The sequence below is a fragment of the Cuculus canorus genome, chromosome 6, assembly GCF_017976375.1.
Source record: "Cuculus canorus isolate bCucCan1 chromosome 6, bCucCan1.pri, whole genome shotgun sequence".
Taxonomy (NCBI): Eukaryota; Metazoa; Chordata; class Aves; order Cuculiformes; family Cuculidae; genus Cuculus; species Cuculus canorus.
This window is the reverse complement of record NC_071406.1, coordinates 5,678,017-5,695,851: the sequence shown is the minus strand read 5'-3', so window position 1 is coordinate 5,695,851 and position 17,835 is coordinate 5,678,017. Positions and strand designations below refer to the sequence as shown.

At 37.2% G+C, this 17,835-nt stretch overlaps 1 protein-coding gene across 1 annotated transcript in view; it reads right to left on the bottom strand.

Annotated features, from left to right (window-relative positions):
• The window catches only part of LRP1B (LDL receptor related protein 1B), a 722,645-nt gene that overhangs the window by 202,112 nt on the left and 502,698 nt on the right, over positions 1-17,835 (bottom strand). The window contains exons 26-29 of the mRNA XM_054070318.1: positions 15,475-15,639; positions 14,819-15,063; positions 3,949-4,080; positions 2,178-2,405 (exon numbers count right to left, since the gene is read on the bottom strand). Coding sequence (XP_053926293.1) covers positions 2,178-2,405; positions 3,949-4,080; positions 14,819-15,063; positions 15,475-15,639 — 770 coding nt within the window. The remainder of the gene's footprint in view (positions 1-2,177; positions 2,406-3,948; positions 4,081-14,818; positions 15,064-15,474; positions 15,640-17,835) is intronic.

The following is a 17,835-nucleotide window of genomic DNA, read 5'->3' as shown; positions in this document are numbered from 1 at the left end:
TTTTCAAGGCATGTCGGTGTAGAAAGAGTTAGCCTGCACTGGGAATTATTTCTGAAGATTTGAAGGCTGCAACTTATTCTCCTGCTTTCCCGGAAACGGCTAAACATCTGTCAGCCAACGGGAAGCAGTGAATGACTTCTTGTTTTTTTCCTTTGCTTGTGCATGCAGCTTTTGGTTTCCCTATTAAACTGTTTTTGTCTCAATCCATGAGTTTTCTCACTTTTACCCTTCCAATTCTCTTCCCCCTCCAGCTGTGTATGGCTTAGCAGCTTTCTGGAGTTAACTCGCACCACGAGTACTACTCATGTTTTGCTACCTCAGGTAAGATATGGTTAGTTTGGCAGCCTTAAAAGTGCCTTTTTATGCGATACCTTTCCTTAAAAAGATATTAACTAAGAAAAAGATTAATACATGTTAATATCTCCCTTAAGTACTGGGTATAAAAATACTATTCAAGATCGAGATACCAACATGCCACTCTGCCTTGGCATTGCAATGGTTCATGTTGGTCAGCATCTTTGTAGATAAGGAAACAGGCCAAGGGTGATTTAATGAATTAATTATAGTTCCGAGCCTGTACACTAACTCTGTGTCGATGTAAAAGGGTTATTTGCACTGACAGAATTATTGTCATTGACAAACTAACAGGGAAGTATCTGTGAATTGGTTTGTATCTACATAAGGTCAAACAGTGACTGCGCATCGGGAAGTTTGCCAACTTTAGAGAATGCAACAAAGAGCACGGAATACATAGCCTTGACCCACTTTAGACAGATCCCTTTCCTTTTTTTGCCAGAAAACAAGCATTTCACACTCTTAAAGATTAAAGTATGACTTTGGCATCTTTGTGACATTGGCATAAGGCTTCATCCAGCAAGTATGGGTTTACAAAGCTTCTTATGCTCTTATAAGAAGTATAAAAATATAACTAAGTAATGAGATAATTTACACTTTTAAGTAGTCTTTAATAATGTTTTGATGTGTCAGAACATTGTAATTTTGCAAATTTTATAAATAAGTTATATCCAGCACAAAAAAATCCCCCAAGACCCCAATCACAGAAGTCAGTGTCATAAAAAGAATATCAAAGAATGCTGATAGACAAACCCACACATAGTATATTTATTTCCACTTCATTGTTTCTTGATAAGTTCTGTGATTTTTCACTGTATATTTTATGAAGTAAACTGGTTTTACTCTTCCAAGATTTACAAAACTAGGAATCACGTAAAAAGCAGCTCTATTAGGCAGTTTAAACCTTGTCCTCACTACGGGTACTGAAAAATGTCTCCAATTGTTACTAAAATTGTCTCTGAAACAGCAGGAAGAAAATAAAGATACTCACACAAAATAAATAAATTAGCAATCTACATAGCCAAGTGAGGATATTGCCACATTTGTCTAATTATTTTCAAAAATATGCTAATGTAGAACAAATTTCTTCTGAAGTGACACAGGAGACAGAGAGTTAATTATTTTTCTGTGGTCCCCAAATAATTTTTATTTTGTATTTGTTCTTAAAAATCAGATAAGGTCTGATCTAACAGAATTATTTCTTTTCTCCTCTTCCCCATTCAAACACACATTTGAGGAAGCAGAGTTTGCAAAACTTGCCTCCAGGTAGTCCCTAACTGACAGTTTTCCTATTTTCAAGCCAGTAGTTGTATTACAGAATAGAAGGACATCATGTGCTGCCGGGAGAGGAACTGACAGTAGCTGGAAAGAATCAAACAAAAACCCCACCACTAGCAAAGATAACAAATGGTATATTTTAATGCTGGAGCTATCTACTGACACTGGGTTGAAGCAATCAGGCAATAGGAAATCCACATGATATTCTTCAATGCAAAGTTCTGTCAGAATACTGCTATTTTTCTGTTTTTTCAACTTTCTACCTTCCCCAGAGGATATAATCTCCATTGTTTACTACACGTTTCAATCTTTTATAAAAGCAATATTGCAATTGCAACCCAACCTATTTAAATTAAAAAAAAATTATAAATAAATAAAATGAAGTATAATGCTAAACAAAATAGTGCTTTATTATTGTTCAAATCAATTATCTAATACCAGTCAAAGGTACATCTGACAAGAACTTGCATGCTTGTATTTTAGCATGCTTATAACACATATTTACCAATAATTAATTCTTTTTACTTCAATGTTATGCTATTTACCTCTTGAAATAATTGTTTCCAAGCCAGTCCCATTAATGAAGGCACGCTTGATGGTCTGTGTTTTCACATCAGTCCAGTATAAGCGTTCCTCAACAGCATCAAAATCTATGACCGTCACATCATCGATGTCAGGAACAGTGAAGGCTGTAATGAAGTTGAAGTATGGATTTTCTATGTCCACTCCTCTTATTTCTGAACGCCTTGCATAAAGAAGAAATTTCTTCCTTTCTGTTAGAGAAAAGGAAACGATCACTCCTCATCCTCTTCACAACATTGCTAAAGAAGTCCAAGTCATTCATTCACGATCACTTTACAAATGTGTACATAAAGTTTATATAGGTGATTGAACATCAAAAAACCTGCAGCCCAGTGACACGTTAGAAATAAAATGTTACATAGCATAAGAATCACAGTAAAAATATATTAATTCTGGATGATGGACATAAAGTTAATACACCACTAGATGAATATGGTCTTGTGACTGTCAAAGAAGAATGATAAAATAGTATTTTAAAAGTTTTATCCCACATATCCCAATCAAAAAAAAATACTGTTTCATTTGCACATCATAACAGATACTAATATTTAGTATCTCAGGGGAACAAAGTGCCACTGTAACAGAGAAGCAAAAAGTAAAACTCAGGAGGAAATCCACAATGGGTGTAAGCAGTGAACAGCAAACGGGGGGAAGAATAAAGAACACATTGGATATTCCGATTTATACATCCACTAATGAAAAAAGGGTGATACCTTAAAGGCAAAAAAAGAAGTCTAAGCTTTTTATTCAAAAGGCCTAAACTATTGAAGGAAGTGTCCGTGAATGATCAGTAAAGGTAACTTTTTTTCTCTGCAATATCCTTGATAATGACAAAAGGTTTTTTTGGTATTTCCTAAGCATTATTAATCAACACTGAAAAGAGCAATGTAATACAAGCTTTTGCAGATAATAACACAATTATTTGACATTTCAAGGGCTTTTGTAGCTTAGAAGTGTTTATTGTAATTTTTTATAAAACTCCCCTGGCAAGGCTGCATGTCTAATATTTACTCCTCATTAGATTTTCTTAATGCTTGAAAATGAAACTAAGGCAACTTTAGAAAACCAGGTAGAGATTTAAGCGTTTAAGCGATTAAGTACCTTTTTGTTATTCAGCTTACCATCGTTGTCTGATGACGTACTTTACAGTATAAGTCTTTCTGCTTTGCAGAGATAAATTTTACTAACACATCACATACATAAGCAACAGGAAAAAATGGCTGTGGGAATAAGTATCAAAGCTACACACACTTCATATATTAGAACACACTACCAATTCTTCAAAAAAAAACAAAACCCAGAAGTCGCTTTAAAAAATATCATAGAATCATGGGATGGTTTGTATTGCAAGAGATCTTAAAGACCATTGAATTCCAACTCCTTGCCACAGGCAGGGACATCTCCCACTGGATCAGGGGCTCCAAGCCCCATCCAACCTGGCCTTGAACCCCTCCAGGGATGGGGCAGCCACCACTGCTCTGGGCAACCTGGGCCAGGGCCTCATCACATCCACAGGAAAAAATTGTCTTCCTAATACCCGATTTCCCCTTAAAATCTTTCCCCCAAGTTCTATCACCGCACTCCCTGATAAAGAGCCCCTCTTCAGCTTTCCTGTAGGCAAAGAATTAAAATGCACCGTAGACATCATTTTTAAGTCTACATATATTTTAATTCATCCAGTTCAAAATTCTAAAATCAATACCATTGTGTCAGTCCATGGGAAGAAAAACTCACCGTAACATGTTTTCTTGTCTAAAGAAAGTTTCATCAGGTGTGGGCAGGCACACGCAGCACTTCTGTTGTGATTGATCAGACACATGTGAGAACATGGACCTCGGCCCTGATTAGCAGCACACGGGTTGGGAGCTAAAATTGAATAATGAAATACAGGACATATAAAAACAGCGTTTGGAAAAGCAGCATATGGTACACCGATGAGGAAGTAGGGAAAAATCTGTTTGAAGACAAACCTTCCCTCATGAACTGATTTTCTGTTCTAATCACTTCTTCTAGCATAGATTTTTATATATTTTCTTTTGTTAGTACAGCCACAAAATTTATCATCATACTTTCATTAAACCACCAGATAAAATTTTCCTGGTGAGATATTAATTTTGCATTCTATTTATAACATTTAAACAAAGAATTGTACACTCCTAAGAAGGACACATGGGATAAAAAAAAAAAAAAATGTTAATATGAGGAGGACCTGAACCACAGATTTTGTTTTGTGAAGAGTCAAAGATTAGATTATGAAGTGGATCTTGGCAAATTCAGTGTTCCTTCTCAATTTGATCTACCTACTAGAATATTAGTTGGAAATTTAACATGCAAAGATAATTCGAAAAAAAACCAAAAAAAAACCATGCCAAATTGTTGATAGTTTTCTCTAAGAAAAAACCTCTCCTCAGTGCAGGTAATTTCAAGAAGCTTCCTATAGTTCATTGACTAAAAAAGATGTGTTACAATTGCTTCAATGAGCAGAAAGAAAGCTGACCAGAGAAGATGACTTAGTCTTACATAACCTAGAAACTATTCTTATTATCTTCATTAACTATTATACACAGTTCCTGAGCACTCCTGAATCGCATAAACAGAAAGTAATGCCGATTTTTCTGTTTACTAAAAAAAAACATAGAAAATTAACAGCGATGAAAAGGGAAGTGGGAATAACTGACACATAAAGACAATCTTATAACTAACAAAATCAATTAGTTTAGCATACATTCCTGCAATGCTTCCATCAAACCATTTCTTTTTCATCAACGCATGCTTCCTTAATTTTAACCACCAACTCCAGAATCGTTTAACCCCTCACTTGTCTGACCAAGTACTTCATTCAGGGAGAATGAAACTTTCAAAATCTTAGACAAACAGATTAATGAAATCCCACCCAGCATCTTCCTTCCTACTATCAAAAAATCATGGGCTTTTATACTTTTCTGTACAGTTAACCCATTTTGCCCCTTTGCAGTTTCTCATATTCCAAGATTTATTAAAAAGAAGTATCCCACATTCTCTCTGTCAGCTTTTCTCAACCTCTGACAAAAAGTCAGCTTAAATAAGCTTTAAAATACTTATTCTTGGTTAATGACTTAACATCTTCTTTGACTAGTAATGGACTGTAAGTACCTTATTATCCTTATGTGACGACTATATTTGATTCTGCCTTTCCCAAAACTTACAAAAGCGAAAAGTTTTTTTAACATCATCACTTTTCCTGTGTCTGTAGCAACAACGTGAGTAGAAATGTGGGGTGCTCTCTTTTAATGTGTTCACAACTTTGTGTGGAAGATAAAAAATGTGAAGCGGAGGAAAACAGACTGAAGTTAAGAAGGTTCCAGGAGCCCTTCATGATAAGAATCAACTATTAATCACAGAATCATAGAATAGTTTGTGTTCGGAAAGACCTTAAAGATCATGTAGTTCCACCCCCCCTGCCATGGGCAGGGACACATCCCACTGGCTCAGGCTGCCCAAGGCCCATCCAACCTGGCCTTGAACACCTCCAGGGATGGGGCAGCCACAGCTTCCCTGGGCAGCCTGGGCCAGGGCCTCACCACTCTCTTGGTGAAGAAATTCTTCCTAATGTCCAGTCTAATGGCTATTAATATAGGTAAATAAGTCATTTACCCCTATGAACTACACATCAAAGAAGAAACAATTTAGGATTTTGACAATAATGTGAAGGAAGCTGTAGAACCATTTAGGTTAAAGGGATCTCAGGCAATCATCTAGCGATTCAGCCTTCACCATTATTTTCTTACTTTGCGCTCTTAACACTACTACTGCAAGATTTAAAATGTACTCATCCATTTTGAAAACAAAACAAAACAAAACAAAACAAAACATCTCCTTTCATTTATTTGCCAACACAAAGCAAAACTACAGTAGAACCTCATCCTCTTTATATGCATACAATCAACTGTGGTAAGAATTTACTTAGGATCTGAGAATAATAATCCCTATCTTGTCTTTCTGAGTAAGAAATGCATCATGTTCCTCCTTGTCAAAGTTGCCGTTTGACTATGGAATTCAAGTAGAAGTACATACTGAAGAAAAAAATAAAAGCCATGCTGGTTAATGATGATGCTAATGAAATAGTTGTGGTTAAAGTGTGCTACGTCCATCAACAAAGAGGAGACAGTACAATATGTGTATTATATGTCCATATCGCAGTTTCCTTCATGTATCAGAGAACACATAATGGGTGTAAAAAGAAGCTTATAAAGTAGATGCATTTATTTTCACATGCACAACTAGAAGGGGAAATTACCATAATCTAAAATTACTTACATCAATACATGCGTATGTTCCTTTCACATTGCTACTGCTTTTACTGAATAACAGGCAAGTCCGTTCTTTACTTTCTAATAAAACTAATTGTCTTGAAGGCAAATAGGTACTCTGCCACTTCCGACTCTAAAAATCTGGCTCTTAATTCCTTGTGCTAGTTCTAACACTTCCATCTATTTCTATTGTGAACAGCCATTCCTTACTCGCTTTCTCGATGCCATTTATGATTTCACAGACTGCCATCATACAGCAACCTATCCACAAGCTGTGTTTCAAGAAGCATCAGCTTACCTGTCCTCGTACAAAAAACCTTCCCAGCCTGTCAAGCCTTCTCAGTATCTTTTATAAGATCAGTATCCAGTAGTTGAGATGTAGGAACGATATGGATTTACACAGCATCACAGTTCACTAGCCATGATTCTTTATTCCTTTCCTAATCATTTCCATCAATCTATCTTCCTTTTGATCACAACAACCCACAGAATTTTTTACCAACTGGACAGGCTTTTGCATTATTTAATTCATTTCCACTTCTGATTGCTTGTCAATCTATTTCTTTTACAGTTCTTAGCACAGTGTGTGTATATATATATATATATACACACACACACACACACACACACATAATGTCACTCTCCATCATAATTTTTTTCCTTGACTGCTCTCCAAAACATGATTTAAACAAAATCTTTATTTTTCTTGATTGGTAACCCTTACAAAAATCCTCAGAAATTCTATTACTGGTTGACAAATCAACAGCTACTCTGACAGCCTCTGAATATACATTCACTATGGACCAAGTTATCCTCCATATTAACTTCATATTGAACCTGTGCCTCCTTGGAATCACGTTTTACCTAGGCAAAATCTTAATCCTGGATTTTAATGGTGCGTGACATGATTAAATTCTGCCTACATCTTCAAATACATGCAATACAGTTACATCAAAAGGATATTTTTAAATTGCTGCCAATCTGTTCCCGCTCATATTTAAAACTACTTATAGATCACCATCAATACTTCCTGCAGTGTTGCTTTTCACAGGGCTAGAGATCCTTTTGCTGCACTCAGGCAAGTGAAACTTTTAACTACTTGACTATATCTGATTATTTTAGCATCAATCTTCGGAATTTGCAAGTTAGGATTGACCAGACAATGATTTAAATACTAAAACACATACTTATTTCCTATATCCACTGTTTCTACTTCATTTTTTAATCATTCACTTGAAGAATTAGTCAGTATACCATATAACAAAGTTACACATTCACCATGAAACTAAAGAAACAAGAAAATTATTAGCTCAAAGTTTGCACAGTTCTTCACGATGCTATATGGAATGACAGCTTTATTCTGCAGCTCTTTTTAACCAATCTCTGATTCCCACCCCAGTGAACAGTTCCTAGACAAAAAGGCATGGGAAAAAAAAAAAACAAAACAAAACAAGAGGAAAATAGAATTAATGATGCAAGTCCAAAACTACTGCCTGGAATAAGTGACCTTAAAAAAAACCCACATTTGCCTACTAGGCAGTTAAGAAATGCAGATATAAAGGAATAACAAATGTTGTAATGGTAGGGATTACCATGTAGAAGGAGTAAAGGCAATAGTACCTTTAGAAGCGCCTGCTATGCTTTATATGAAATGTTAAAAAATTAAAAAATTCAGACATTTACTGCTAAATTAAGTAACAAAAAGCAGTGACAAGGTATTAAATCAAATCCAAGTATGAAAAGTTACACAAAAATTACTTGACAGACAAACTGAGAAATAAAATGTTTGATAAAATTCAATACGTGTATACTAATTATAAAAAGGAAAAACTGAACAATCTCAAGTTACACACACGAGGATGAGCACTGAAATAGCATTCATATCTCCAAAATCCTTCTCCGAATAAACAGACTGTATTTATAGTTGGCTGCCCAATACCACTCTCATTACAACAGCTGGGACACACTAAACAGAATTATCATTATTAGGGTCAGAAAAAGCAGGACAAGGGCCTCTCGCGAACAGGGCACAGTTATGCACCAGAACGTCCTGCCCAGAGATTTGTAGATACCATGAGTTTGTTCAAAAGTCAAGTAAAAAGACTGATGCAAGATCAATCAGCCAAAGGTTTTAAAACGTTTGACCCACAAAGATACCTCTTTAGGTTCAAAACTCAATGAGCTACAGGTTGATGGGCTATGCGGGAAGAGCACGGCTGTAATCTTCCTTCAAGTCCGTACTTTACTGTAGGTACTGATCCATCATTGTCAAAGTCAGGATGCTGAGTTAAGACTAGTAGGAAAGGCTGCTTTATAATTCCTAATCTAAAGACGGAACTTTCATGAGGTACAATGAATCCAATGTAAACTTCAGACAGACTGCATATGTTTTGTATGATTTATAATACATACACCACTCTCGCTGCTGGTTTTGAAGTAAAAAGAATGTACACAAAGGTTGTGGTAGAGTCTCAACCTAATAAAATTTTTCAAATCCTCCCAAAATAAAATAGCCAAAACATTGCATCTTAAGCTATAGTTCTGTAAAAAGCTATTTATGTTAAACAGCTGGCAATCCTGGACTCAACATAATACTGTAACAGTACTATGGAGTAAAATGTTTTCCATGTTTTAATTACAAAAGAGCCTACTGCTACCAATATACTTTATATCCAGCAGTTATTACACTGTTGTCATAATTTTTAGTCTATAAAAATTCAATCTGCAAAAAGAAAAAAAAACAACACCATGGTCATGTGGGGGGTTTTTTGGGTTGATTTTTTGGGGGGGTGTGTGTGTGTGTTTGTTTTTTTTTTAATTCAAAGTAATGTCCTTGAGAAACACAAAAAAACACTCGGGGAAGTGTTAGAAATTCACAGCTTTCTAACTGTTTTCAAGCTGTGATCTTTCCAAAGCACCATATTTACTCCTTTCATCACTACTCTCAGCACTACTCCTCATGGTAAAAATATCACTTCTTGTGGCTAAAATAGAAGGCCTTATTCTTTGTAGCAAGTGGATTTTTAATATATCATGGTAGTTCAGAAAATATTCTTCCTAGAAAACCCGTGTTTGCTATGTTAATAGCATTCCTGACACGCAGCTTTGATTCTGTGAAGATGAGTAGGTCTTAAACTCATATTTCTGAGATGTGACATCATTCTGCATTAAATGCATGAAGGTCATGAAGCCTTACCCGATCTCCTGTGGTTTACTGACAGATGAACCTATCATCCATACAAATATCTCAGTGTAACTTTGCTACCTTAAATTAGCATATGTCCCAGATTAACTGGAATAATGCTGCTTTAGACTACAGGAACTCATTTAGATCTGCTCTACTTTATTTCAATGAAAACAAGTTGCATGATATATTTTAAAAGCTAATAACTTTGCCCGTACGCAGGTGACCCAGATGTATACCTATGGAGCCATCATTAACAAATGTTTGTCCTTCACTGATATATTTAAACCGACATCTTGCAGCGTAAGTCTGTTAATTTTATTTTGGGATTCTAAACTGCATGCCATCAGTTACAGCTACAAATTCAAAAGAAAAATTAAGAAGTTATATTATCACCATTTTTCTCTAGCATCAATAAATGTAGGTACTGGAGTTTTGTAGAAAGAAACTGCATTGAAAGAGAATAGTTCAAAGCAAACCCAGAAGTCAAATCAGAATCTGGTGTTTTCTACATCATAAAATAAAAGATGCAATTACACACCTTCATATTTAAACTTCTTTATTCTGGCAAATAACAACGGAAAACTCTTCTACATCTTACACCTTGCCTTCAGGTAGAGGTATCTGCTACTATGGAACACTGACGGATATCCCCCCAGGCTATAGTCTCACTCCTATGACATTGCCTGGCCCCAGTCCAAGCAGAAAGTAGTTGGGTTTTTTTTTCTGACAGCTAGAAATACCTAATCAGAATTCTACTGCTACTGTGGAAACACTGAATACAGAATAGGGTTACTCTGGAAAGTGACTAATTATAAAAATATAGCAAAACCTGTTACTTGAAAGGGGCGTGCAGAGATGCATATTTACTTCACCCATATTTTTATATCCTGGGCATACATACTTCTTTGTCCAGCAGTCAGACAGCTTTGTTAGAACAGTGCCCTGGCCTAAAAAGTAAATTCTCATAAGGCACTTATTTAAAAAAGTAATAAAGCTCGAGGAACTTGACATCCACTGAAAAGCAGCAACATTCTTCTTTTGTGCAAGTTCATTATTATTTTAAAATAAAACCATCAGAAGAAATGCACCCTGGCAGCATATCCCACAGACTGCAAGGCAGATTAGCAGTTGTTCGCTGCGAGTCCTCATCCCCGTTGTCATCATGCTTAGCCTCGCACACTAACAGCAATGTTTCTCATTTTTCAATGCATGCTATTAAAAATCATTTGTCAAATCTTTTGACTACCAGCGTGCAGGGAGAATTTTACCTACTTACTCGTTTACATTAGAGCCATATCCATAGTCTTCTATGTATAACTAACACAGAACTGGCTTCTAAGACAGTTACAAAACCATACAAAATTGTCTGCATCTAATGTTTTCATAGAATCACTTGGTTGGAAAAGACTTCTTAGATCATTGAGTCCAACCATTCCTATCAAACAAATATTACTTAGAACCTACTAATATAAAATTCTGAATAGCTTACTGAGCACTACAAACTATGGGTGAGAATCATTTAGGTTGGAAAACACCTTAAAGATCATCAAGTCTAACCATTAACCTAAGACTGCCAAGTCGACTACTAAATCATATCCCCAAATGCCACATTCACACATCTTTTAAATACCTCCAGGGATGGTGACTCCACCACTTCCCTGGGTAGCCTGTTCCAATTCCTGACAACCCTTTCAGTGAAGTAATATTTCCTAATACCCAGTCTAAACATTCTCAAGGGCACCTTGAGGCCGTTTCCTCTTGTCCAATTGCTTGCCACATGGGAGAAGAGATCAACAGCCATCTTGCTAAATCTACCTGAACGGAGATTGTAAAGAGTAAGTAATACGGTCTCCCGTCAGCCTCTTTATCTCCAGACTAAACATCTCCAGTTCCCTCTGCAGTTCCTCATAACACTTGTGCTCCAGACCCTTCAACAGCTTCGTTGCATTTCTCTGGACACACTCCAGCCTCTCAATACCTGTCTCATAGTCAAGGGCCCAACACCTAACACAGTGATCAAGGTGCAGTCTCACCAGCGCAGAGTACAGGGGAAAAAAGATTACTTCCCTCATCCAACTGGCCATACCATTTCTGATACAAGTCAAGATGCCATTGGCCTTCTTGGCCACCTGGGCACACTGCTGGCTCATGTTCAGCCAGCTGTCCACCAGGACCCACAGGTCCTTTTCTGCTGCACAGCTTTCCAGCCGTTTATCCCCAAGCCTGTAGCTTTGGATGGGGTTGTTATGGCCCAAGTGCAGGACTCAACACTTGACCTTGATGAACCTCATACAGTTGGCCTCAGCACATCAATCCAGCCTGTCCAGATTCCTCTGTAGAGCCTTCAGTCCCTCAAGGGGATCAATGCTCCCATCCAGCTTAGCGTCATCTGTAAACTTACTGAGGTTGCACTCAATCCCTTCATCCAGATCACTGATAAAGACATTAAACAGAACCAAACCTCTAGCATGTCAGAACGTAACACTGAACTCAAAGTCATAAAAATAAGCAGAAAAATGTACGTATATGTTTGCACATGTGAAGTACGTATATATATATGCATATATATACTTAACTATACATTCACATATTTACAATATCTTATTATAGATGTGATATCTATAAAATATTATCCACACCCTAGATAATCTGTATCCTCAAGCCCATTTACATTAAATAACAAACAGAAAGTGTAAGACAAGTGATGAAGAATTAGAAATGCTGAAGTTACTAAGGAAGAATGAACAGCATATGGGTAGGTGACAGTAAGCACTGCAGAAGAACAGTTGCTAGAGCAAATATAAATATATATAATCTCTAAGAGGAAAGCTCACCTCACTCATTAACCATGACTTATTCTTTCCTGGATGATTTGTTTTGTTGTTTACAAATAACCCATGAGTTGTTGACATAAAAATATAAAAAAGCCTACAGAAAATTAATTCTTCCCTCTGACGGCTCATACAGAATTACAGAATGTCCTCATTGGAAGAGACCCACCAGGATCATCAAGTCCAACTCCTGTCCCTGCAACTAACAAAAAAATTGTTACACGTGCCAGGACAGCTATATTGAAGAGTTAGGCTATCTTGAGTAAGGTGGCATTCAAGCTTTGGTGGAAAGATTGTAAGCTCTGTCCTCTTTTTATTCAATCTCTAATGCATCTCTTCTCAAGAATGGATTTTGAAATTGTCAGCATCATCATAATAAAGTCTTCCTGTTTCATACTGCTTTTTTGGTAACATCAAATTTATCTTAAATTTCAACATAGCTATGGTCGCATCCAAACCCAACACATTACTTCTTCATTTTACAAGGTAACCTATGAAATAATTGATCTCCAAGTATCCTTTCAACAAAATAATGGAGGAAGTTTAATCAGGACCATTTTCTTCTGTTCAGTATCCTATCATATCCTTTCATTACTACTTCATCTAACCACCTCATCCTCATTATTTCACACTGAATAAAGTCAAGCATCTGATTCAGAAGTCCAAGGACTCTTAGTAAATGACTATGTATTAACACTTTCCTTCTATTTCCATTAACATTTATGATTCCCAAGTCAGGGATACAGGGACTTTGAAGGGCTCAACTTTTGAAAAGTCAAAGAAGGAGGAACTATAAAATCTGATTCTCTTTTTTATGATGGTAGAAGTAGAGATAACTGTTAGGAAGAATATTGCTAGTTGTCAGCACTGTACTAAGCATCTTGGACTCACACACTCTCATCTTGACAGCAGTTGAGGAAAAAGGAAGGAAGTCGGAAGTCGGAAGTCGGAAGTCGGAAGGAAGGAAGGAAGGAAGGAAGGAAAATAGATGTGCTTGGACCAGCAGATAGTGCTACCAACAAGTAGGTAACGGGATGAAACACGGTATGTGCCAAGTCCCTCTACAATTAACTTGTATTTAATTATTGCTTCTGCTATTACCAATGCGCTTAGGTAGAATCTATATATTGGCGTAACTGAAACCAGAAATTTTATAGTAGAAAATAACTTTAGACCAGTTAAATAAACTCTCTGCAATTGTAATCCTCATAATCCTCAGAGAATTAATAAATACAGTTATACTCTAGAAAAATACTAGATGTGCAACTAATGGGCTACTGAGTGATTTCCTTCTTGATCCCCATGAATCTTCATGTGTATGACCACTGAAGACAGCATCTTAAATTTCTTGACTAAATATTTACCATCTGAATGAGAAATTCACTATTCAGTGATAAAATCATCAGAAGCTTCAGCTGCAGTTATAGGAAAATCATTAGTCTTATAAACTATATGTGACAGACATTGTAAACCCATGTCAAGAAGCTAATTTTTCACAGGTTCCTGCATTTTTCATTAGGAACGATACTGTGAACCTCCTTTCAGTTTTCAATGTTACCCACACCAAAATAAAGTTTTGATGCTTCTTAAAGTTTTAAATTTCAAACTCGTGCCTCTAGCAGGTTGAATTCATTCTCCCATGAAAAACATACTGTGTTAGTTTGAATTTGAAAATTAGAAACGTTAGTTTAAAATATAAGCTGTTAAGCGAATAGGACATGCTTTGGAATAGCAACAGTTTACGGACAACACTCAATTGAGACAATTTAGGTAGAAAAGTTGTGGTCTCCAATGGTGGAATCTAAATTATGCAGTCCTAAGAGTGAACAAGATGACTGAGAGGAAAATAGACAAGTGAATGAGTAAATGGAGGCAAATTATAGCACAAAGTGAATATTTACAATTAACAGTTTTATACAGTTTATTTCACAGAAAAGTTCATCTTCCTCTGGAGAGAAGCAAGAAAAAGACAGCTAATATCGTTATGTTTACTTCTGTCAGAGTAGCCACTCCAGCGAACTAAATTAGTAAATTGGAATTCTTTTAAATAAATGTGATTTATTTGTAACAAATCAAGAAAGGTAGTCCAAATGGGCAATATTCATAGACACTGATGCCATGAAGCTTCTGGTTTGAATAAAGATTCTATTACCACCCAAGGAACACCAGTGCTGAATACGACATTTAATTAAGAATTGTCTGTTCAAGGCAAATTCATATACAGATGTTTGTATTTAAAACCAATACTTTTTTCCTCACTCGTAGGAATAATAATTAATTATTATATAAATAGTCACCTTGTGGTTGACGACTTGGATGATATATCTGAAGATCGAATGGCTGAGCACTTGTTTTTTGTATTACACTGACATTTTGGCCAGTCCATTTGTTGGCTTTTGCAAGTGTATTGGTCCGCCAATCTGTCCAATATACTTCACTCCCATACAAAGAAACAGCAAAAGGATGAGAAAGATATTCATGACCTCTTATAATCTCTATCATGCCGGTTCCATCATATAGTGCTGAATAAATGGCATCTGATCTACAAGACAACCCCAAATTTATGATTACATAAACATAAAATGAATATCACACAACCAGTATGTCACTGGTGCAAAATGTATAAAAACTTACTCTTACATACAGGTAAGACTCAAGAAAGTTTACAGTGCAAACATTAACTTCAGAGATTATTTATTTTACATTATTAATCTAACTAGGAATATGAAATACTGGTTTGCTTGCATACTGTTATTAAGAAGTCAAATCTACATCCATACTGTGAAAATACAGCAGGAAAACGTTTCCACTTCAATGAGCTTACAGAAAAAATAGTGAAATAGCTTAGGTCTTCCACACATCTTACGTCTTTCCACTTACGATGTAGTTCACATTTCTGTATGTAAGAATAAGGATTTATAAACAGATGATAAGAATACTGTTATCACTTTACCTCGCATCTGTCCATACTATTCTTTTTTCAAAGTGATCTACAGTAAGGCCATTAGGCCAGGCTCCAGTATCCATATCTTTATATATGATCTTTCTTTCCGCTCCGCTCATGGAAGCGGATTCAATGCGAGGAAAATTTGCATCCCAGTCTGTCCAAAACAGAATCCTTGTGAGAGAAAAAAAGAAAAGAAAAACAACATAAGAAAATATTAAACCAAACAGCATGATTTCAAATGGCTCTGTAAAGCAATAGCTGAAAAAAAAAGTTCAATCATTCACATTTTTAAATGAAAAGAAGAAACAGATTAATTTGGGCAACTATAAGAATTCCTTGAAGTAACAGAGTAATATGGATGTAATACTTCATTATTAGTATTAGAGCAATCATGAAACTCAGGAGGTTTTTAGGAAGTGTCTAAAAGATTTCCTCTTTTCATGTTAATTAATATACGTAATGTCTTGTCTTCCTTCTATAATTAGAAATCCACCTAATTAAAAAAAATAATAAAATATAACGAGAGCCTTTTAAAGCAATCCAAAGATGGGGAGAAAGAGAGAAAGGTGATTTAAGGCAGCAGGGATTAAGAAACATAAGCTAGAGATTTCCATTTGTTATTAAGACTGTTCCATTGAAGACCTCTAGATTTCAGTATGGCACTAATGCGTTTTATACAGATTAGTCTTGCTAAGGAAACTGAAAGACATTTTGTATGTTAGGTTCTCTCACTTTTGTTTTAGCTACACTTTTCTTCAATACATAGAACATTCACCTGTATAACCAAAGAAGCTTCTTGTTAAGTAAGAGAAGCAATGTCAACAAAAGGCTAAAAATACACTTTACCTGTTCTTGGCTTATTAAGTGCTCAACAATACACACATTTTTTTTTTTTTTCTTTGTTAAAGGAAAATATGTTTTCCTATGATAGGAAAATTTTTCATTAGTTGTAAAGAGCTAATCGGATAGAGTCAGACTGTAAAAAGACTTGACAAGTAACACCGGACACCTTCAGTTCTCAGCATACATTGTAATGAAGCCCCACCATTTAGTGCCCAGGAACAGTAGAACATGCTGGTTTTAAGTAATGAGGGCTAATGGTATAAAAAGGCTTGTTTTTCTACCAGATTCCACTTCTCTCTCCCTGGGTGAAGATCTCTGCCCCATTTGCGCAGTGTGGACAGTCCGCTGTGTGCCCGTGGCTGGAGCAAGACGGCAGGGCACAGCGCCACTGGCACAACAGCTGGAGCAAGACAGCACGTCACTGGCGCAAGCGAGGGCGTGCATGTCAGGGTGTGATCGCTGGCAAAGGGGAAGCCAGGCTAACTGGTGAGGACGTCAAACGGACGCGTTGCTGGGAGCAAGGCACCCGGGGCAGTTGGCTAGCAGAGGGAGCAGGGCAGCCGGGCCAGCTGGTGGAGACGCCACAAGGTCTGGAGCCTGACTGAGACACATTTACACGTGTGTGGCAGCTGGGGACAGCGGGGGTCCAGGGATGGCTACCGGACAGACTGGGTGCCTACCCCAGCTACAACAGCCCATGTGATGGCATCCTCACCCACAGCCCCAGGGGCTCATACATCCTGGAGCCAACAGACGGGCAGCCCAGCGAGCTGAAGACCAGCCACCGGGGAAACCGACCGTCTAAAACTGGCTGCTGGAGGAACCCACATTCTACATGCATGCGTATTTCCCACTAAAAGACCTTCATCCTTAAGAGCCAGAGAGGTTAACGGCATGAGATCACTGGTGCTGTTTGTTTGTTTCAGTACTGAGAGCTTTTGCCTGTGCAGACGTTTGTGGCCACAGGTGTTTCTGTATACGTTAATTCATATGTGCATCAGTGTGTGAGCGGACTAAAATAAATGCTCATCCTCACTGCAGGTTGGAAAGCTGGGCTTGTTTAGTCTGCGGAAAAACTGTCTCCGGAGAGACCTTACAGCAGCCTTCCAGTACTTAAAGGGGGCCCTACAGGAAAGATGGGGAGAGGCTCTTTATCAGGGAGTGCAAGGCTAGGAGAAGAGGTAACTGTGTTAAATACAAAGAGGGGAGACAGATTAGACTTTAGGAAGAAATTCTTTACTGTGAGGGTGGTGAGGCACTAGAACAGGTTGGTCAGAGAAGTCATGGCTGCCCCGTCCCTGGAGGTGTTCAAGGCAATATTGGGAGAGGCTTTGAGCGGCTTGACCAAGTGGAAGCTGTCCTTGCCTATGGCAGGGGGTTGGAACTGGATGATCTTTAAGGTCCCTTCCAGCTCAAATCATTCTACAATTTTATGATCCAATGAATGGAGCTATGGCAGCTGCACCTCCACTGGGATACGGGACTTGTGCAATCCTAACACAACCATCTACTTTGAATCAATGT